This window comes from Bemisia tabaci, chromosome 4, assembly GCF_918797505.1.
Source record: "Bemisia tabaci chromosome 4, PGI_BMITA_v3".
In the NCBI taxonomy this organism is placed as follows: Eukaryota; Metazoa; Arthropoda; class Insecta; order Hemiptera; family Aleyrodidae; genus Bemisia; species Bemisia tabaci.
Window position 1 is genome coordinate 52,593,383 of NC_092796.1, and position 24,238 is coordinate 52,617,620.

At 40.4% G+C, this 24,238-nt stretch overlaps 1 protein-coding gene across 4 annotated transcripts in view; it reads right to left on the minus strand.

Annotated features, from left to right (window-relative positions):
• Positions 1 to 1,753: 1,753 nt before the first annotated feature.
• LOC109042396 (Elongator complex protein 4) overlaps positions 1,754 to 24,238 on the minus strand; it is a 71,304-nt gene continuing 48,819 nt past the window's right edge. For 2 of the 4 annotated variants that reach the window (XM_072300044.1, XM_072300045.1), the window contains 2 exons: positions 12,829 to 13,018; positions 1,754 to 3,403 (listed from right to left, as the gene is read on the minus strand). In XM_072300044.1, coding sequence (XP_072156145.1) covers positions 3,209 to 3,403; positions 12,829 to 13,018 — 385 coding nt within the window. In that variant the 3' untranslated portion in view covers positions 1,754 to 3,208. Of the gene's footprint in view, positions 3,404 to 12,828; positions 13,019 to 24,238 lie in introns of those variants that run through there. The other 2 variants (XR_011899802.1, XM_072300043.1) reach the window with 1 other exon arrangement.

Sequence of the window (24,238 nt, forward strand, 5' to 3'; positions counted from 1 at the left end):
CATCAAAGCTCAAGTTCGAAGTACAAGTTTTGTATTACAAGACGGCAAGTTTCGTACTGGTAATCATTCGACCTCAAAATTTTTTACTCTGATTGAAAATTTTTGAAGTTTTTGGCTTTTGATCTCACTGACGAGTGTGATCTACTGACGAGGTCTATAACAAGACCCAAAATTATAGATCTCTCGCCGTGGTCTCCTCTTCATAATCTGATGCTAATTGCCTGAGCTGAACGCTCTTCCTCTTCAGTTATGTACTGCCGTACTGGTTATCCATTAGAGCTCAGAATTTTTGACTCCAATTGAAAATTCTGGAACTTTTTGGTTTTGTTTTCAAAATAGTGTGGACCCAGCACTATTTTGCCACCATTTTACACAGTCCGGGTCACGTTTTTAGGGGTTTTTCTCCTTTTTCGTGATCCTAGGGAAAATGGTCGAAAAAATTACATTTTAAGGGCGGAGCTGATAAATTGCTGTTTCACAGGATTAAATTGAGTTTGAAACTATTGACACATGTTTTCTACAAATAAGTGAATCGCAAATCAGGGCTTATCCATTAGAATAAGCGATGACGTTAGCAGTTGTAATTAAATTTTTAAACGTGTAAAATTGAAATATTTCTTAAATCCACACGCTTCACGCCTTTTAGCCGCAATTCTTAAAACTAAAATGTCGCAAATTGTAAAAGGAAGGTTACTTTAACCTTCATTTATGAATTCTGCGACCCAATAAACCTGTAAATGGATACATATCTTGCTATTCTAAGGTCAAGGCTGACTGTATGATCCTGTAAGGGATAATTTCGGCGGCCATCTTGGATTTTGGACATCCCAAGGGGCCGGGGTGAGTTTTGAATTCAAGATTTGGATTCTACGACCAGAAATCTATGGGGTTCGATACGTCACATGATATGAGAAGCTATTATAGAATTTTTGGTTCCAAAATTTCAGCAATTTTGGCCGCCATCTTGTAATTTGAGGCCTTAAATGAATCGCAAAGGATTTTTTAAAATCATTTTTCGATTTTACGGCCCAAAAAATGGTATGAAAGATACCTCACATGCCATATAGGAGCACACGTGGCCGTTTGACTTTCAGGAGGGGAAATTTGGCCGCCATCTTGGATTTAAGGGTCTTTAAGAAGTCGGAGTACATTTTTAAGCATATATTTGAAATTTTCGACCAAAAATACATAGGAATCGACATACATGTCGACCATGGGAGTCACTTTCACCCACTTCACCCCCGTGGCGGCCATTTTGGGCGCCATCTTGAATTTAAGGGTGTTCCGGGAAAAATTGAGCCTGGCAGCATCGAAATTCTGTTTCAGGACATCAAGACGAAGAGATCAAGCCATCTCGCCAACTTGTATCATTAACGGTCCCACGGGACCCCAAAAATGAACATGTGCTCCCGGACTACCACCGTAATTTACGAAAACCGCAGTGCGGATGAATTGAAGCGTAATAAAAGTAATTGGTAACATTCAAAATGACAATGATCTTGATTGAATCAATCTCTCGAGATATGAATGAAGTGGCTGAACTATTTGACCCCTTGAAATTGTTAGGTCTAGTAGATTGGCCGTCTAGAGATGTGACGGTCTACTTTAAAAAAATATTTACGTTTTAGTCAACAGAAAAAGGGTACGGTTTCGTGAACTCCAAAAAATGCGCGTTGGCACTGGTTACGTGCATATACAGCATCACTGTAACTAACATAGTCAAATTTTCAGGGAAAACAAATAACGAGCAGTATCGTATTGTTAATGATTTATCTCAAAATAAATAGGTAACAAAATTATTATACAGTTTAAATTAAATTTAAACGAGTTTGTAGGGATAGGTATATGCAAATCAAAAAACTGACCAGTTTCCCTGGTCGTTTTCGAATAGAATGAATGTTCGCAACACTGAGAATGCAAATCAGTACAAACAAGAAACTCAAATTGAGTTATAAAAAAAAGAGTAGCAAGAATAAAGTTCCTTAAAATAAAAGAAACAGGCACTTAAAACAGCAAACGAGAAAAAATAAAAATCTGTGAATGCATGGCTTGCCGTTGCGAACATATCTGGGGCGCAGATATTATCGGATGTAGACAAATTTTGGAATTGGCAAATATTTACAACCATTTGAACATGTGATTAAATTAGGCTAAAAAAATAGATATAAATACTGTGAAAATAAAGTCAAAGCTGAGCAGCAGCTGCGCTTCAATGAGACCTTAATTCAAGTTTTTGTAGTTTAATGGCAAAAAAATCTTCCAAAATAAACCTGGCAAAGAAAGTAAAGGAGTTGCTACAACAACCTCGAGTATCTTGATTGGCCAAGAGATGACTTAGTTCAATGTTGACTATTAATACTCAGCTCAGAAGTTAAACTAATTCAGCTATTTTAGTCACTTATGAGACACTTAAGTACATTGCATTTAAAAAAAATGTAACAAAATAAAATATAAAAATTAAACAGCTAGATACATAGATAAATTTGTCACCAAAAAAGCAAACTGCAAAATATCTAGGTACACCGGTCCAGGTCAAGGAATCTGGGGAAAATTTCAGACGGCAGTACAAATTTTCCAATTAGGCAGGCGTAAAGCCGATAATCTCAATCAGCGAGGGGAAAAATTTAAGGCAGTTTCGTTTGTATTAAATTGTTAAAAATGTCACTATAAAACGTTTCCAACACGAGCGGCAAAATTTTGTAAAAATGTTTTAAAAATGTTTAAACTAACCGTCAGAAAATTTACCCAGAAATTTTTCCAAGTCAATTTTTGTGTGTGCGTGGCTTTAGCTTTAATGTTGAAATTTCGACCCACCCTTGCATGTACATTTTTGGAAGCCAAGCATTTCAAGAAACTACACATGAAAAAGTATCTTGAAGTTTTTTAACTTCTGAAAATTTTCAAATTATTCGATCTCTCCAGATTAACAACGATCATTTCAGGTAAAAAACAAAAAAGAAGAAAAAGAAGAAGTAAAAAAAAATGGAAAAAATTAAATATCAGAATCCGAAAAAACTGTAGTATTTCGAATTCTTGAATTTAGGAAAATAAATAATTGGCGTAAATTTATGGGAGAGTTATGGTTTCGGGCTACACACGCGGACCGAAAGCTCCCTTTCTCGTCAGATAAAAATGCTTTCATGCAGGGATGGGTTGATCGGTAGGTACGACTTGACTGGTTTTGTGTTGGACTTAGAGAGGTTCGTGTTTAGTGGTGGGCGATGGGCACCAGTTTCTCGGGGGCTCCGAGGGCGGGCAGAGGAGCTTCCACGGTGAGGACACCGTCTTTGCTCAACGATGACTTGATGCTTTCCGGGTTGGTGCCCTTCGGCAGCAGGAACTCACGGTTGTATTCCCTGTAGACGGATTTTGAGTCTGTCTTTTCTTCGTGTTTCGCGTGAACCTGAAACAAAAGAGAGGGACGAAATTTTACGGAATGTCCAAGCCGTAAGGAGGAAATGCCTCTTGGAGGTCCTACAGGGTTATTCAAAAGTCCCGCACCACTGGCCATAACTTCAGTTCTAATTATGATATCGATTTGCGGTTTAAGACGTTTTTTTTCAAAGAGGGGGAAACTTTTTCAGATTCTTTCCAGTTTTTGATGCCCTCGAAGGGAGGAGGGGCGGGGGGCAACTCAAAAATTTCAAATGGCCCAGTGGTGCGTGACTTTTGAATAACCCTGTATATACGAGGAAAGTTCTGCCATGCTAAGGAAGAACGTCGTATGAACCTTCAGACGTTGTCAAATTCCCTCTAATAAAAACCGAATTTACTGGAAAAATTGCGAATATTATTTTCCAAAATTTTCAGACAACCCTTTACGCAATGTAATCTAAAATACCTGAAAATTTCAAGGAAAAATATGCATGAATATTCTCAAAAATACATATTTTGTCAAGGGAAATTTGGCAACTCTCGAAGGTTCATACGGCATTCTTCCTTAGCATGGTAGAATATGTATGTACTTTAGTTACTGTGGTTGTTCCTGACCCAGGTTGCAACCCCGCCCCGATAAACCAACCGTATTTTTCCCCCGTCCTTAATGACGTCCGAACAACCTTCCACGGCCCCAGACGAGGCTGCGAGGCATTGTTTCCAAACTGCGCAGAAAATTTAGCACAGTTCTTCCATTTAATTCAGAGTAAAATACATCCGCGTTATATCAAATAGCCGACAGCCTTGCCACGAGACAAGTGAAAAAAACACTTCGGGGATCGATAGCGTTGCTAGGACGTGGGGAAGATACATAAACTGCCCCAAATATTCGGGACGTCGTTGAAACTTTTTCCCAAAGGTCAGGTCGATAATAATTTGCAGGGACATTAAGCCGGTGAAGGAGGTCGTAAGTTTCATCGAAAAGGCGGCCTAATTAGTCTGCGTATTGATTACCAGGGGAGGGAGACAGCGATAAGTAGGGCGGTTTTAATGGAACACTCTATACAGCCCGACCAACATCTATAGTTAGGACTAAATTATAAAGGCAATATTGGATACATTTTGGCGCAAATACTTAAATTTATTGACGAGATACCTATTCTGACGATATTGAGCCAGCCCTGAATTAAAAAGATGGTATCAACCTATCAATTGCTAATTTACTAACTTCATCCAATTTCTTACGTATGAGAAGCAGTTGGAAATGTTTCCCCTGGTAAAAATTGGTAGAGTCTGTGTTCCAAAATACCATAGACCTACAGCCGGCTGTAAGATTTCCAATAGCTTCTACAGCCGGCAACACAATTTCTGTATAGCCTTTTATAGCCGATGGCGACTAAGCAACAGCCTGACGATAAAGTGTATGCTAAACGTTACTAATTACGGATGCTAGGACTTAGTGAGTTTTTGGACTACCGCTCTCTTTTTGGGCCGTAGTATCTTGATTTATTTTGCGAGGAAAGCTCCGCACTTTTGAAGGATGCCTGCCATTACTAATATGATGGAGCTCCTTCAATTTCGTATGATCCTGTGCAATACCTCTGGTGTGAAATAGTTGCTTCAAGCGCCGTGGCAGGCGGGCGCAGCCAGCGCGAAATACGCATTGGCGCCTACAAACCTAACAGGGATACTTCACGCATTCCGCAATGCGTGAAGTATCCCTGTTAGGTTTGTAGGCGCCAGTGCGCCGCCGCTCCGCTTTGTGTTAGGCGCTAATATTTAATCTCGTGGAGTCAGCGTTTTTCAACTCATGACTTTGAAATGTTTGCACACTCTGTATGGATTATTCTCATTTTAATTGATGAAAAAAAATATGTAGTAAAGGAAAATGTAATGTGCGTTTTGTAAATATTACGGTGATTCCGTACAAACTTAAGGATTTACAAAGCACCCGGATTTCTACACAATTTCTTATAGCCTTTTATAGCCGATGGCGAAGAAGCAACAGCCAGGCGATAAAATGTAAAGCCCGGCGATAGGAACTATAGCCCGGCTGTATAATTTGTTATTGCTTCGTGTAGCCCGGCCGTATGATTTTTTCCACTTTCTACAGCCAGCTATTAGATTTTCTATCGCCTTCTTCAGTCGGCTATAAGAACTCCTATGGTATTTTGAAACGCAGCTCCTATCGCCAATTTTTACCAGGGTCATGTTTCCACCGTATATGGTATGCAAATTTTTGGCAATGCAAGGCATACTCATGTGCCATAGGGTGATGGATTTTTTACCCTCTATATTATTCTACTTTATGAAACGCGGAACTGACCATTTTGATGTACATTCGTATACGCGTAACCGCGAATTGACAACAAAAATAGGAAATACTACCTACACGCGAAAGAATACGATTACAACTGGACTACATTCCGCAAAGAGTTGTCGGACGCAATTGGACGTATTTCTTCCAAACGGAACTATGTACATGAGGACATGAGCCCTGAGATCCAGAAGAATATATGCATAACAGGGCTCACGTCATAATGCACATAGTTCAGTTTGGCAGAAATACGTCCAATTTAGAAACGACTTATGTGCCATTAGCTTCCATCAGTAGATGCGTGCTTGATCGGGATATTGATTCTTCATTGCAATATGTAGTCCAACTGAACGCTTGGTTCGGAACGATCCGAGGATATTTACATCAGTAATCGCCGATTAAAGATCGTACGGAAAAGGAGATCGATCTCGTATGGGTGGCGACCGAGTTAGGACAAAAACAGTGGCCTGGTGTGTCGTGCAGCTGCGAGGCGTGAATTAGTCCGAGAGCCAGACGACTTTGAGTGACAAACTCGGGATACATGTTTTGACCCCCTACATCGATAGCCTTGCATGCACTGAAACGGAAAATGTTTGTCTGCCGCCCTCTAGCCTGTGCCATCACCCTCATCTAGGCCCTCAAAGTGGTCCAAAAAACACCATCTGGTGACAAACTCCTGACGCTCGGCAGACAAGTCTATTATTAAAGATCATACCCAGGGTGACTAGAAAAACTTTGTCTGCCGCCTTCTAGCCTGTGCCATCACCCTCATCTAGGCCCTTAAAGTGGTCCAAAAAACACCATCTGGTGACAAACTCCTGACGCTCGGCAGACAAGTCTATTATTAAAGATCATACCCAGGGTGACTAGAAAAACTTTGTCTGCCGCCTTCTAGCCTGTGCCATCACCCTCATCTAGGCCCTCAAAGTGGTCCAAAAAACACCATCTGGTGACAAACTCCTGACGCCTAGTGTGGTTGCAGATGTACTCCTGTGAGCAGCTTGTGTAATAAAGTTTGAATGATGCATCATTCTCTTCGTTTTTTTCGTGTAGAATCCGATTTTCGATGTTGTCAAGTCCAAAAATGATGCTGGTGCCCCCAATTCAAGATGGCGCCCAAAATGGCCGCCCCGGGGGTCAAAATTCCAGAATTTGAGAATATTGTCGAGTTTGGTATCCATTTATATGTAATTTTGGTCGTAGAATTCATATCTGGTGTCAAAAAATAATTTCAACCCCTTAGGGTCCGTCAAATCCAAGATGGCGGCCAAAATTTCAACTTTAATGATAATTACCCAAGATGCACCTTTCACTGTCGAATGACGTGTCTTCATTTATGTTAATTAGGTCAGAAAACCTACAAGGGAGGTCTACAATGCCACTGCACCCTATGGAGGGCCAGGGTTCACCCCCTCCTACCCCCAATATGGCCGCCGCGGAGGGCATAAATAGTGACATTCTCTCAGAACGTCATAGTAGGTGTCCATTCCTATGTAATTTGAGGCGTAAATTCCAAATTTCAAGTCATAAATCGCAAATGTGAGACTTGCAATGGCTTATACCCTATATGGGGCCAGGGGAACCCCCTCAACCCCCTCTTCTTTCTAATATGGCTGCCATGGGGGGCATAAATAGCGAAATTCTCTCAGGACGTCATGTGAGGTGTCGATTCATAACATCGGGACCATATACGTTTTCAGATCCCAGAAATTGTCCAGAATTAAGAAAACACATAACTTCCAAGGGAAATTATGAACTTGATTTATCAACTTTTTTCACCCTGAAATGTCCGCTATTCCAATATTCGCCCACATAGGAACAGTGAAATTCTCTCAAAGCGGCATAGTGGGTGTCGATTTGTTTTTAATCTGAGGCGTGGATTTCGAATCACAAGTCAAAACATGTAAATATCCCATAGTGACGAAAATACTTATATATGGCAACCGCTTTGGCCTACATTTTGGACTAAAAATGCTGCTTGGGTTCATTTTTGTCGAAAGAGCTGGAAATGAATTGGTGATTTTAATGGTAATTGACAAATTTCATGCGTATTCTTTTTCTATGTACGCAAAGGACTCAGATGGGCGTCTGTTTTTTTCCATTTTTAAAAATTCCCACAAAAATATAATTTTTTTGCCGACGAAGTATGTATCTGCATTCAGAGTTCCTATGTTATTGTTTATGAACGCACTCAGTTTAATTGCAATTAAAACAACTGGATAATTGAGTGCTTTTTGTAGCGCAGGGTTTCGTCTCCTAGTAGAAGCGACACCTACAGTTTCCTGCGTTATCTGCAACAAAACGCACGCTCCTGCTAGAAGAAAATCGATTACAAAAAGAACCATCTATTATCCAGTTATCTAATAATGAAAGAACCAGAAACCAATATGAATCCTCTGTGTACATTTGAAAAAAAACACCGGTGAAATATGTCAATCACCATTAAATTATCCGATTCCTTTCCAGCTCTTTCGACATAACTGAACCCAACCCAAGATGCATTCTTTATTCCAAGATGAAGGCCAGAGCGATTGCCATGCTTAAGTGTTTTTGTCACTTTGAGATATTGACGATTTCTGACTTAAAATTCGGAATCTACGCCTCAACTTACATGAGAATCGACACCTCACATGACGTCCTGAGAGAATTTCGCTATTTATGCCCCCCATGGCAGCCATATTAGAAAGAAGAGGGGGTTGAGGGGGTTCCCCTGGCCCCATATAGGGTATAAGCCATTGCAAGTCTCACATTTGCGATTTATGACTTGAAATTTGGAATTTACGCCTCAAATTACATAGGAATGGACACCTACTATGACGTTCTGAGAGAATGTCACTATTTATGCCCTCCGCGGCGGCCATATTGGGGGTAGGAGGGGGTGAACCCTGGCCCTCCATAGGGTGCAGTGGCATTGTAGACCTCCCTTGTAGGTTTTCTGACCTAATTAACATAAATGAAGACACGTCATTCGACAGTGAAAGGTGCATCTTGGGTAATTATCATTAAAGTTGAAATTTTGGCCGCCATCTTGGATTTGACGGACCCTAAGGGGTTGAAATTATTTTTTGACACCAGATATGAATTCTACGACCAAAATTACATATAAATGGATACCAAACTCGACAATATTCTCAAATTCTGGAATTTTGACCCCCGGGGCGGCCATTTTGGGCGCCATCTTGAATTGGGGGCACCAGCATCATTTTTGGACTTGACAACATCGAAAATCGGATTCTACACGAAAAAACGAAGAGAATGATGCATCATTCAAACTTTATTACACAAGCTGCTCACAGGAGTACATCTGCAACCACACTAGGCGTCAGGAGTTTGTCACCAGATGGTGTTTTTTGGACCACTTTGAGGGCCTAGATGAGGGTGATGGCACAGGCTAGAAGGCGGCAGACAAAGTTTTTCTAGTCACCCTGGGTATGATCTTTAATAATAGACTTGTCTGCCGAGCGTCAGGAGTTTGTCACCAGATGGTGTTTTTTGGACCACTTTGAGGGCCTAGATGAGGGTGATGGCACAGGCTAGAAGGCGGCAGACAAAGTTTTTCTAGTCACCCTGGGTATGATCTTTAATAATAGACTTGTCTGCCGAGCGTCAGGAGTTTGTCACCAGATGGTGTTTTTTGGACCACTTTGAGGGCCTAGATGAGGGTGATGGCACAGGCTAGAAGGCGGCAGACAAAGTTTTTCTAGTCACCCTGGGTATGATCTTTAATAATAGACTTGTCTGCCGAGCGTCAGGAGTTTGTCACCAGATGGTGTTTTTTGGACCACTTTGAGGGCCTAGATGAGGGTGATGGCACAGGCTAGAAGGCGGCAGACAAAGTTTTTCTAGTCACCCTGGGTATGATCTTTAATAATAGACTTGTCTGCCGAGCGTCAGGAGTTTGTCACCAGATGGTGTTTTTTGGACCACTTTGAGGGCCTAGATGAGGGTGATGGCACAGGCTAAAGGGCGGCAGACAAACATTTTCCGTTTCAGTGCATGCAAGGCTATCGATGTAGGGGGTCAAAACATGTATCCCGAGTTTGTCACTCAAAGTCGTCTGGCTCTCTGACTAAATAATCGATTATCAATATTGTCCCATTTGAAACTATGGTAAAGAATCGATTTTCAAGATGTTCGCTGCGAACACCCTGTATATCGATCCTTTTTCATGAGTTTAAATGGCAGATCAATGCATTTATATCGAAAAACATGACACGCCACTGGTGTCATGGGGTTTGCGATCGATGAATCGATTAATCGGACATTTGAACGTATGGAAAAGGATCGAGTATCAGGTTACACCTAAATAATACGCTCTTTCGCATAGATTTAAATGGGAGACGATCGATAGTCGCTGATTGGACGAAAACTATGATTCCTGTCGCGCGTCCGGGGAGCCCGAGGAGAGAGGATAAAAAATCGAGGGTCTCAAAATAAAATAAGGAGCTTATGGCTATCCACGAGCGCGAGGTTATGCTATGACTCGGAGCTTTTCAAATAAGGAGAGAGTCTCGCCTATCGTCCGTTTAACATAAAAATACGCGAGGTGAGGCGACTGGATCGCTAGCATCGGATCCAGATAGACTGCCGCGCTAGGAAAGAACGGCTTATGAGCATTCGAACGCCGCAAAATTTCCCCCAATGCAATGGATGATTTTTCGATAATTTATGGATATTTTCTGCTGAAATTTTCAGGAATGTTAGATTAAATGGACTAAATATTGCAAGACAGAACTCAATTACAGACCGAGCTCAATTACAGACAGAGCTCAATTACAGACAGAACTTAATTTAGACTCATTTTAGAAACGACGTATGTGCTCTTAACGTTCCTATGCAAACAAACACTTCTTCCTCTTCCTCCTCCCCTACCTCTCCTTACTTTTTTACTATTCCCTCCTTGTTTTCCTCTTTCCTTCTTCATCTTCGCCATCCTTCTTTTTCTTCTGCTTTCCTTCTTTATCTTTCCTACTTGTCTTCTGTTTCTTCCCCCTTTTGGTTACTTTCCTTTTCTTACTCTTTTCTCCTCTATTATACTTCTTCTGCCTTTCGGTATTTTCCTCTCCCTTCTTTCTCTTCCTCTTCTTTGGCTCATTTTTCTACTCTCTTTTCTTCGGTTTCTTCTTCATCCTCTTTCTGTTTTCTTTCTTCTTCCTCCTTTTCAAATTTAATGTTTCTTTAGCAGATAGGTGTTTTTATCCATGAGCCAAAAAAGTAGTTTTCAATTGCAATATGTATTCCAAATAACAAGTGGAATTCTCTGAAAAATTCAAAGACAAAGATTCACGAGTTCGCTGGAAAATTTACGGCTTTCTGCTAGAAGGAACAATTTTTACGTGCTATTTATTTCGACTAATATAATTCATTTGCATGTAGTTCCTTTCAGCATAAACAGAAATACATATAGTCCTGGCATCTGACAATCCAACAAAAATTTAAATGAAATTCGCCTGGCCATGACAAATGAATGTCGGGGTGAGCACTTTGCTATGCAATTTTTTGAAATTTAGTTTAGGATTGCTGAACTTTTCTAAGATCATGTCTAAGCGCGTTTAAGCGTTGACTTTCAAAAGTAACTTGTACACCGTGTGGAGGATGGCAGTTTGGGGCCTCTAAAATACATTGTCTTTTGGTTGAATCGAAAATGATACAACGTAGCATGACGCACTCACCATAAAATCTAACATCGCTGTCGACAAAAGTTCTGTCTAATGGGACCCACGCCTGTCGACAAGAGGCCGAAAAGTGGAGTCGACAATGGCGACTGCACGACGACAATATAGACGCAGATGTAAAAACCGCGGATTTCTCGTAAGCTTTGTATTCAAGTTACGCGGTTCTCAAGAAAAAAGAGCACAATACGTGGATAATTGCTCGAGTGGCAGTGAAGCTGCGAGCCTTGCAAGAGTGCTCTACCATGCTTAAGAAAAACGCCGTAAAAACGTTCAAATGTTGCCAGATTTTAATTAGCAAAACATTCAATTCCTAGAAAACATAATAATATTATCCCTTCAAATTTTCAAGTACGATAGAAATGATGCAATTTTAAATTTTTAAACGATTTGGGACCAAAAAATTGCCGATTTTCCAGGAGATTCGTGTTTCATTAGAATAAGTTTGGCAAGGCAGGGATGTGGATACGGCGTTCTTGGTTGGCACGGGAGTGTTGCTGTTCTGCCTTTTAAGGCTGGGCAAGGTGTACCGGGCCGGTGGTGAGGAAGGCTGCTTGGCGGTAGACAAGGTAACCTACACACTCCGGACGGAAATGGCCATTAATTGGTTCGCGGGCGCGGGGTTTTATGATTGCGCAAAAGGCAGCCGCTTCCCGGACGTCGCCGACACGCCACGCACGGTGGGACACGATTGGCCAAATACCACGGAAATCGGAAAAATCTGCCCACGATCCAGGGAAAAAGCGTTAGGAGTTAGCCCCTAACATTGTGGTGTACTATCCCAATTTTATGGATGAAATGGGCATTTCTAATTCACGGTGTCTAGCAATTTTCAAAGAAAAAAAAATCTCTGACATTTCCCTGATTTTCCTGGTTTCCCTGACAAAAAAGGCCAAAAACGGGGAAAATTCAAAATTCCCTGACAGACGGAAAAAATTATTCCCTGACATTTCCCGTGATAGAGAAGAAAAAATTCCCAATTTTTCAACACGTTGGAACTAATTAGAAGTAAGTATTTCGTGTACTAGGAATATAATGTAATAAATAGAGCAAAATATATGATGCCTAAACTTATGAGAGATATTTTTGCCTCATTTTGTATAAAATTTAAAAGACATCAGCAGAAATTCTGGTAGTTTCCGCAAGAGTAAAATTTGTGAAACATTTTCCAGAAAATCCATGTTTTACGATTTCTCTTACGTTTCCCTGACACGAGAATTGCTTTGAAGGATAAAATTCCCTGGCATGCCGAATTTTTGCGAATTCCCGGATGTTTTCCCTGATTTTCCTGAGATTCCCCGGTTCTTCTTGACGCACATCCTGCAAATAATTGTGATAGTACCGGAACTCAAGTTGAACCGCCAAGGTAAATCCCTAGAAACCCCTATTTCGACGTAAAAATTCGATTATTTGACCAAAACTAGTGAAAAATGTTTGAGACCCGTCTTAAAAGTAAATACTCACTAATAATTTGTTGTCGACTGTTTTGACGATGATTTCTTCTGGTTGGTACTGGCTGACGTCGAACCTCAGCTTGAGCATTTTGTTGTCGCCATCTTCCTGGATGAGGGGGGAGTTGATGCTTTCTAGCCACAGGTTGGGTTTTGGCTCACTGAGTGTGTTGTTTGAGTTTGAGGTGATTGAGTTGGTCGAGCTGCAACACAAAAGGAAAGCAGAACCGATTAATTTTTTGTCCCTCTTTTACACATAACTTTTCATGTTTATTGAACAGCTTGCACAAAGCGCCGAGAAGCTTAAAAACTTAAAAAGTTGGGTGATCGCGGTGCCAAGCGGTACCAATTCCGAATAATGCGAGTTCAATTGAAATGCGATTCGTTCAGCTGAAGTATCAGACTCTTAGAGGCAGTGGCGTGGCGTGAATAATCGATTATCGATATCTCGCCATTTGAAGCTATGGTAAAGAATCGATTACTAAGGTGTTCGCTGCGAACACCCTGTCTATCGATCTTTTTTCATAGGTTTAAATGGCATAACAATCGATATATCGCAATTCACGCCACGCCACTGCTTAGAGGGTCCAGACGAGGGCATTGGATCCTTAGCGTCTATGGACTGTTGGCTCCGGCCTGGTTGGTATCCCAAGGCTGTGACGCATTGATGCGAGATGTCCGTCGCACAACAGCCGCATTCCGACAGCATACCCAACAAATCGTCAGAATTCACCAACCCGAATTTCATCTAATTCCCAGCTGTATAATACAATCACAGGGAGAGTATGGACCGCTGGACAGGGCCCGAATTTTTTCGGCAGTTCAAACCGTGCCACCAGCCAATCAGAGGCGCTAAGACGGATTTAAGTGCAATCGTGATTCGAGCCGACAAATTCGGCCACTGGGCACGAATTTAAGCATTCTGATGTATGTATGACTCCACCTCAAAATTTCACGTGGAATACGATTCGCGCAAAGAAAGAGTTTTTCAAAGTCTCGGTTAATATGCAACGTAAAAAGCTGCTGTTTGGACCGATCTTATTATTCTTAGTTGATCTGCAATAATAAAGTACCATAACACGATTCTGTGAACAGCGCAACTGACCCATTCTGAACACGTAATTTTCGAGATAGCAAACACTGCACTTATGCGCCTTATCCTCCAAGTCCCTCAATGGAGATACCGTTCCTGTTGCTTAATTTCATGCACTCGGATGGAGCATTCTCATTCGAAACTCCCCAGATTGGCCTGTTGCGAGTGGCCACAGCCCATAAATCAAGGGACTTGGGCATGTTGCTGGGTCATTGGGCGGGGGTCTTGGAAGCCGACGGCATCGGCGAAGTCTCTGCGGACGATATTACGATGGTCGCGGGGAATCTGTATCTATTCTGGGCATGTTTAGGTGCCGATCTTGGCCGACGTCGTCGCCTGCGTCTCCATGTTCGGCTCGGGGACTCAGCCGAGATGAGGAGGACTATGGCGAGACCTGGAGGACTGGTTGTTGCACGGCCGATGCCGATCACTGTTCCGACCGGGCGGAGGAGGACAGGTTCGACCCACGACTTTGGTGTCACAGTGTGCTACACAAGCCTCCGGTCGTTCACAAATCAGTCATCAAAGTTTCAGATTTGTTCGCAATCCTCGAGGATCACTGCGTTGCCCTGCCGCGGAGGAACCATGATCGAACCTCCACACGTTTCCAAATGAATCAGTGAGAACGATACCACAGTTACCACACCAACTCGGTACCTTAAAAATGCTCAATTTTCATTAAAGAGAATCGGTTTTCATAAAGGTAATCAGGGTTAACGCATCTGTTCCAACTTGGACCTTTAAAGTGTCCTGAAGCACTTATATTTCGGCACCAAAGGTCTTTTCCTGGTACTAACTTCTTCAACTACTGCCATGGAAAAATAACAACATTGGATCTAGAGTCCAGACTCTTAAAAACATCGACAAGAAAAAATACTCTTGACTCAATCAGATTTAAGCTTGAATCAAGAACCAAGCCTCTTAATTGGAGCGGATTTCCTTTTGATTTAAGCTTAAATCTGATTAAATCAAGAGTCCTTTTTCTTGTCAATGTTTTAAAGAGTCTGGACTCTAGATCCAATGTGTTTATTTTCCCAGTGTGTGCAGTTTTGCGTGTGTCTTGATTATGTTCATTTTTTCAAGTTGGTGTGTTATCGTTTTCACTGATTCAAATGTACTTCGGGGAGGCAAACTTTTTGGGATTTTAAAATTCCCCAACTTTTCAGGATTTCTAAACATACCCTAACTTTTCAAATGGGGGGGGGGGGGGGGTGAAAGGGGGGTGGACTCACCGGACGAAACTCACATTCAAATTTTAATTCTGAAAAATGGGCTTTCTGGGCTATAAAGGTAAAACGTCAAATGTATTCTACTTATTAGACGCCTGCATTCCTCAATGAACGATCATTACAAATAGCTCCCTCCACAGGTAAATAAATTACTGATGCGCCTTCACTGTAAGCGGATCAAAGATTCCACCACAATGTTCACATCCAAGAGTTAATGCCACCCTACGAGAATAAGGACCACCGATCAAAAGATATCTTAGACGCGCATGGATGGACTTGGTCAAAATTAACCTAACTGCATTTGATGTTGCCTTATTTTTTCTCGTTTTTTATTTTATTGACGGAGGACTTAGCAGTAGAATGTTTCGGAACCTTTTGAAAATTCGGTTAGATCACGGAGATCGGTAGATCTCCCCGCCAAGCTAAAAATATAAATATAAGGAGAACAACCAAATAAAACCTCCCAGAGTAAGACCGGAAAACGCCTTCAAACGACTCTGCAGCAACCACACACACGCGGGGCGATAACCCGATAACCGTCGGTCGACGGTATACATTACAGAAAATATTAGGAATTGCCGATTTTCGCTGCTTTTTAACTTTTATCACCCCGTAGCAAAAAAACTACTCAAAGGATCATGTTTAAATTTGGCATGATGATTCCTCACGATTCAAAGGCCATACCTTTTGGTGTCTGATGTTTCAAAACTTATTATTAACGGAGATATGACGTTTTAAAGATTATAAAACGCCACCGGACTTCCTTCGTTAATTGCCGATTTTCGCTGCTTTTTAACTTTTATCACCCCGTAGCAAAAAAACTACTCAAAGGATCATGTTGAAATTTGGCATGATGATTCTTCAAGATTCAAAGGTCCCAATTTTTGGTGTCTGATGTTTCAAAACTTATTATTAACGGAGATATGACGTTTTAAAGATTATAAAACGCTACCGGACTTCCTTCGTTTTCTAGAACTCCAGGCCTGGTTATAGCTGCCGATTCTCATTGTTAGCGCGCTTTTTTTATCAAACCAAAACAAAAACACTTGAATAAACTCATTCAGTGTCAATAAAAGAACAATTTGGGAATTTATTCGGAATATATTAAAGTTTAGCGGCTTCTTTCATAAGTTCCCGGGTCGTAAGTTATTTCTGACGCTAGAGTTCGCATGCCATTACGGCACGGCGGCCATTGGCCATTCGTGGTTATGTTATTGTTATCACAGGTGTTCAGTGTCAAGTGTCAATTATTGTCAAAAAACGTGTGAATTGTAATCGTTTTAAAGTTATTAATTCTTTTTCTCTGTAGTTCATATGTTGCTAAATGTGATTTAGTCCTAAATAATCATAGTTCAAGCACTTGAAGCTTCACCGGACCCCAATCGTCTTGAGGAACAGCTGATACAGACTACACACCTAGAGCCCCTTTACTTATACTGTTGCTATGCCTTGACTAAGCCTTTGTTTTCTCTTACTTATTTTCATCATCATCATGTACCTTTATACCATCATGAATTCTGAGTGGAAATTTTCGGAAGTGCGTGGTTTACCTATTCTTCGGAAAAAGTTGATGGTGTAGCCACATCCAAACATCCGCGTCTCAATCTCAACTAGGTACTAGCCATAAAACCCCATGGTTTATTATTTCATTCCTACTGTACTATCTACATGTGATTTATAGGAAAGGAATATCTCTTTCTCTCAGGTAACTTATCAAGCATTATAAACGATACCCTCACTTGATTGTGATTCGCCGAGTTGGCAGCTGGTTTCCACAAGCGCAAGTTCTATCGAGTCAATGTTAAGCACTCGACACTGTATTAAACTGATTTGTGACTATGACGATGATATTCTTCTTCGTCTTCCAGATACTGAACATGATTTACTATTAGTTTTCAACGTGGCCTCTAAAATCATGAGCATTGTCTGCATTAAAAGTGTTTCGTATCGCTCATGAAAATCTGTCTTATTCTAGTAAGCGTTGCGTTGTTGAGCTCGCTGAGTGTATGCTTCTATAAAGCTCTTGTATTGTTTTTGTCACAACTCGCCAATGGTGCCATCTGTTACCATGTATTAACGTGTTATTAAGTGGTGCTGATTCAGAGCTGATCAGAAAATTACATTAGTCTCAACATGCGATGAGCAAGCTCTAACAGCATCAGGCGCAGAACTGATTGCATAATCAAGGACTTCGTTATCATGATGCTTTTCTTTGGGTTGGTATATTAAGTGCTTAAACTTCTCTGAAATCAAGATGTGCGTGGTTTGATCCCGGCCCTAAGTTATTAAAGTGAACCCAGAATCTGTACTTGCTGAGTCATATTCGCTAATCCTATCTCGTCGCAGCAAAGGGACATGGTTTGAATGCCATTCTCATCAAGCGTCATATTCAAGAAATTACCAAGATCGCCAATTCTTAGCTGCCTTTTCAGAAAGCAATTTACCTTGTCAGTTTGTATAGGTAGCTAATGGCTGTCTCATTCAAAAATCATGGTTCTCCGCTGATTTGATATTCAAAAATTTGTGGAGACCATGGATTGATTGTCCACAGCTGTCAATTTCAACGCAACACATCAGCCTCTGAATTCTCTTATCCATATACGCTCTCATCCTTCAAATCTTCTACAATATTGCGTGGAAAGAGTTCAATTTCCTGTGAGTATTTATGACATCATGCTTTTCAACTTTCCCTCTTCCAGAGCACAGAGTTTTTCTTTTAAGCTCCTTGTCAACCTTGACTTGAAACATGCATTTTCGTTTGAGTACCTGCTTTGCTGTAATAAGTTTGGTGAAGGTGCGTATAAGTTAAAAGTGATCTCTTTCCTTCTCCTCAGAAACATTTGAATTTCTCAATCAAATGATTTTTTTTGACATACAAAATTGATCTATGTTACTTCAGAATCTGTGAATAGACTATTCAAGTAGGTAATACTTATTTTTTCATTTAATTCTACCCTGCCTTAAAAACATTTCTTATTAATTCGTTTCTTTTCTAGTTTTTATGGTAATTTTATTTTATTTTTTGAGGGTCAAGGTGCACAATGTCAAAGGATGCGTGTCCATATTTTTGTTAGTGTCCTTGTGCATGCTTTCAAATAGTTCATCACTGTTTTAGCAATACCAGGTACCCATGCTATCACTGGATTTTGCCTGATACATAAATTCTAATTTTCTCAAGGAGTTCATTTCTTTGGAGGCCTAACCAGTGGAAATTATTTTTAAGTATGTTCCTGTAAGACTCATTTCTCAGTTGTTGGGAATCTGAGATCCATTATTTATCCTTTCTTGGCTTCATTTGAATGAAAAAGTATGGCCACGTTTGATCCGATGTGTTAATTTTTGTGTTTATTTTGTAGAGAGGCACCTAGAGATGAGAGGAAAGGATGGAGGAATAATGAGTTACTCAGAAATTTTTCTCACTAAAAAACCGAAAATTCAGTGTTGGGTAGTTTAACCACGGATCAATCAGAACTTACGTCGTTTTGGAATAGCGTGGCTCTCAAGTCATGTAAAAAAAAAAAAAAAACCTAGTTTGTAAATCTTACTTGAACAATAAAAATACAGGATCGGATGACTTAGCTCATTTAAAAAAAAATGCCCCTTAAGCCATTCTAGAACATTAACCGAAAGCCACGTTCTTACGTATTTTCTTGTCAGAATGTACATAGGTTTATGAGGCAAAAAGCCTCAGGCCGCTCACATCCTTTTTGACGAAATAAGTGCGTAAATGACAATGAAGGCATAATTAAGTCGTCTCCAAAAGCGTGTCACTCAAGTCATTTTAGAAGCAAGACTGGAGTTCTCTTAAGTCTTTTTTGAAAAAGAAATAAGAATACAGCAGCTCAGTATGACTTGATGAATGATCGACAGCTCGGATAAAAGTGGACATCCATGACCTCTAGTCTCTCTTTAAAGGGAAATATAGCATAAATTTATGGAAATGTTTCTAGAAAAAGGAGGAGAATCAAGACAATGAGAAAAAATTTCCTTCTACACTTTTTTTTCTCGCCCACCTGGTGAAAAAATTACAGCCAGAAAAAAGAATCATCACTTGTTTTAAAGTTTCCTCAGATCTCCCTAAAGGGGCGTCAGGTGTCAGGACCTCCCTTACGAAAATCTCGAGACTTCCTCCAGCGATAGTCACTTGAGGAAAGTTGGAGGTGAAAGTTGGAGGTGATCCAAACGAGGTCTCGAATCGAGGAAGATGCTAAAATTCGGGCCAATATTTTTATTAAAAATTTGCTTTAAAAATGTCAAGAAATTACATTATATTTCATTAATTAGGTACCTTTCAAGTGCTCATCAATACCTATATACCCTATCAGACACTGCAGAAGTTTTCAAATCTCTCTCAGATTGAAAACGAAATAAAAGTAGGTATAAAAATCAGACTATTCTGCTCCTTTTATTTGTTTGTGATCATTTATACGAAAAACTTCATGATATCACACCAAAAACACTTCCGTGTAAAAATGACCCGCCAAGCTAAAAATATAAATATTCGTCGCCTCAAAAGCAATGATATCAAATGAAGTAGACGCCAAGCAAATTTCCTGAATATAAATTGTAAGTTTCTCCTCCCTTCAACATTATTACCGGAAAAACGAAAATTATGGACAAAAAAAAATAATTTAAAAAAACCGATACAAATTTATCATTTTTTTTGTACAATTGTACTACAAAAAAAGATGATAAATTTGTATCCCTTTTTTAAATTATTTTTTTTTGTCCATAATTTTCGTTTTTCCGGTAATAATGTTGAAGGGAGGAGAAACTTACAATTTATATTCAGGAAATTTGCTTGGCGTCTACTTCATTTGATATCATTGCTTTTGAGGCGACGAATATTTATATTTTTAGCTTGGCGGGTCATTTTTACACGGAAGTGTTTTTGGTGTGATAATAAGCTCACGAAATTTTAAGTTAGAATGTTGCTTAATTTTCAACACAAAAAATTAAAAACGAGAGGAAATTAGACAACGTCTGATGTTGTTGGGCCAGTTTTGGTTAAATTCTCCTGATAGTAAAACGTGTAGCAGCACCGATGTTAAGACATTGCCTTCATCGGGAAGCAGCCGCTGTTCATATGCATTACAAGTATAATACATGAAAGAACTCATCAATATAGGAATTTAAAGCAGAGCTGCAAGTTTACTGGATGAATGGAATTGAAGTTGGGAATAAAAATTGTTTAGTGGTCGAATCGTGTGACATTTAAACGTTTTGTTCCAGATCATAGGGCCTTCTTTTCTGAAATTTATTTCACAGTCTCGAGTTTAAATTTTTGCTACTGATCGGTCGATGCGCTATTTCGAATATGAGAGAGGGACCAGTGAAATCTCTACAGACACCGATAAAAATAATCTTTTTCTTCGAAAATAGTAAAAAAAATAGCAAGATAGCAGTGAGATTGAAAAAAATGCGAGTGTTCTACTGCCTCCGACCAATCGTGAACGAACAGGAAAAATTTTCCGAAAAAACGAGTGACGATGCAAAACAAATCGAGAGGAAATGCAAAGCAGAGTGCATTCAGCATGCATTGTCCCGTAGACAAAGTAACGAGCGTTTGCATACACAATGGCGACAGACAGAAGCACTTGCGTACGCGGATTCCCCACCCTTTCTGGCGCCTAAAAAATTAGATTCCTGTTGTCACACTGGAAAAAAAAACACATTAGATCTAGAGTCCAGATTCATAAAAACATCGACAAGAAAAAATACTCTTGATTCAATCAGAATCTAGCTTAAATCAAGAACCAAGCCTCTTAATTTAAGCGGATTTCCTTTGGATTCAAGCAAAAATCCGATTGAATCAATAGTATTTTTTCTTGTCAATCTTTTCAAGAGACTGGACTCTAGATCCAATGTGTTTTTTTCCAGTGCAAGATTGAAACATTTTCAATCAAACATCGTATGGATAAGTCTTCTGTCATAACCAAATTATCGAGTTGTTGGCTCTTGATGTGAAAAAAAAATAACCCGATGGATACATAAAGAGTGTAGTTCCTAGGTTTCTAACTTTCCTGATCTTTTTCTGAATCTAGTTTTGGGAAAAAGCACTGGGAAAAAAAAACACATTGGATCTAGAGTCCAGACTCCTAAAAACATCGACAAGAAAAAGTACTCTTGATTCAATCGGATTTAAGCTTAAATCAAGAACCAACCCTCTTAATTTGAGCGGATTTCCTTTTGATTTAAGCTTAAATCTGATCGAATCAAGAGTCCATTTTCTTGTCAATGTTTTCAAGAGTCTGGACTCTAGATCCACTGTGTTTTTTTCCAGTGTGTAGTTCCTAGGTTTCTAACTTTCCTGATCTTCTCCTGAATCTAGTTTTGGGAAAAAGAGAATAAAATGCACAAATGGCAACAGTGCGTTGAATCAGCGAATGCGGCGTCGCGACGCAAAGGCGACAGACATGACGAGAGACGCGACAGTTGACTATATTTGTAGCACTCCGATGCGAGATGAGTGCGTCATAGAGGTTGTGGGCCTGTAATTGTCATTCGGGTTGAATTATCCACGGATACGTCACTCGGTCAGCGCTGTCAGCCCACGTCACGTGGGTGAAAACACGCGTCGTCGATGCAGATGCCAGCGCTCGACCTGTCAACTTATGGTCGTCTACATCGGCGCCTTAAAGTTCGATCATGCGAGGAGAAAAAAATAAAATAACAAAAATTTGGATTGCATTTCTTTCGGAATTTCTGCTCATGTGATAGAATCTATCATTGGTTAAACTGGGAAGGTTCTTGTTTGTGTTAGAAGGCCAAAGAGGGTGACTGCCTTAATTAATTAAAATCACTGGGGGAAAAAAAAAAAAAACACATTGGATCAAGAGTCCGGACTCTTGAAAACATTGACAAGAAAAAGGACTCTTGATTCAATCAGATTTAAGCTTAAATCAAAAGGAAATTCGCTCAAATTAAGAGGCTTGGTTCTTGATTTAAGCTTAAATCTGATTGAATCAAGAGTATTTTTTCTTGTCGATGTTTTTAAGAGTCTGGACTCTAGATCCAATGTGTGTGTTTTTTTTTTTCCAGTGAAGGATATTATCATAATATTTCTTTGAAACTTTATTCATGACCTCGGTGGGGTCTGAAATGTCTAGAAAGACAATGAAATAACATTTTAAAATAAATTAATCATGAGTTTAACTTCACTTCTCTTTTTAAACTCTCGGTGGTTTATAGTGAGTGGCATTCTCAGACCCTTCATTCTGGGTCTCACAACAAACTTCATTGCAGGGCCGGATTAAGGGGGTGGCCACATGGGCCGCGGCCCATGGCGGCAAATCTATAGGGGGCGGCAAATTTTGCAATTTTTTTAAATGTAGGTATAAAAAGAAATCGGATTTAGAAAAAAAAAATTACAAACGAGAGAAGGCGACAAAATCTCTCATTTCCTGAGAGTATGATAATTTCTAATTTTGTCGTCTTTCAGAGATACAGGAGACAGCACATTTAATTATTCAAGTTAGGAGAGAAACCAAATAGTTAAAACACGCAATTTGGCCCGGAACGGCGCGACTTAGAGAGAAATGATGACGAGGACTTGAGATGAAAAGGAGAAGCCCTCGGCGCGGCGATCGGCATGTAACACATATTAGCGCCTACAAGACTGCACGAATACTTCACGCATTGCATCAAACAGAGTGCGGTCATTGCGGTCAGCGTAAAACGGATAGCGCCTACAAGACTGCGTGAATACTTCACGCATTGCGTCAAACACAGTGCGTTTAGCAGCGGTCGTCGTGAAACTCACAGCGCCTACAAGACTGTCGGAATACTTCTCGCATTGCGCCAAACACGGTGCGGTCAGCGCGGCGCGGCGGCGGCGGAAGTTAAAATCATTAATCCACATTTATGTTTGTTCTTTCATAATTTTTTCGTTCATTTCTTATGAATGGAAGGCCTTGTCCACACAGAGATAGGTTTACGAAACTTAACTTTCGCACAAAGTTCCGTGAACTTTTGCTAGTAGTGTTGACAGGGCTTTCGCAAAAAATGTGTCCAACACGAGTAAACGCGTCTTATGCACCCCTCCCCCGCTGGCACGTTCATTTGATGGTTTTTATTGATGTTTCAAAACTAATGAGGAGGGGGCGGCAAAATATAGGCGGCCCATGGGCGGCAAGTAGGTAAATCCGGCCCTGCTTCATTTTGACCATTGACGGATCGAGCAAATTGGCTACAGTGCTTTTTTCCATTTAAACCTTTGAAAATGTATCGATTCTTAGAGGGGCCAGATGTTCTAACAAGAATCGATTGTTTAGCATAGGTTTAAATGGAGGGAATCCGGTGTTGCCAAATTGTTGGATCCGCCTCCGAAGTTAACAGGGCAGTACGGTTCTTTTCTCGTGGACGATCCCTCGAAAAGAGTTAAAACTGGTGCCCGGTCTGCACAGCACACGTTTCCTCATGAACGGAAATGCTAGCCTTGTATTGCAACATTGAGTTCCCTTAAAGATTAGCATCTCCAATTGTTTCGCGGGTGCAATGCATGTGGCGTACGTACAAGTTGAAGATACGTCAAGGTCATTTGAATTTCTGCCGGCCGTTGGAAATACGGCGGTAGTCGTGCGGAATGTGGGTCAACGGGGGAGTGACCGGTAGGCGAAGGGCTGGTGGCCTGCGAATTGTTTCCCGCCATAAATTCAAGTGCTCGACACACATGACAGCCCGAGCTGCCGGCTGATCTACTCCAAGTCACCACCGAACGGCGCTCAAGCACGGAAACCCGCGACCCGCCCATCACTTTCCGTAATTTAATACTACCAAATTGCTATTCCCTGCGTTGCCAGTTCGGCTAATATTTGAGGATATCCTAACAAGATGAGTAGAGTCTACGCCAGATAAGTTTAAGGGTGGTTTCACGATAACTGGAATATTTTTGTCGCCGTAACAGACAACACATTTTTCGGTCATATTTTTAGTGGTAATGATGATCATTCGAATTTGTTTTCATTAATCTACACAGGGTTACGTGTTATAACGCTTTTCAACGATTTATCGCTCTACTTTTCAATTTTAATACATATATGGCCGAAAATGTGCTGTCTGTTACGCGGTAAAAAGTCAGGCCATTTATATATTAAAATTGG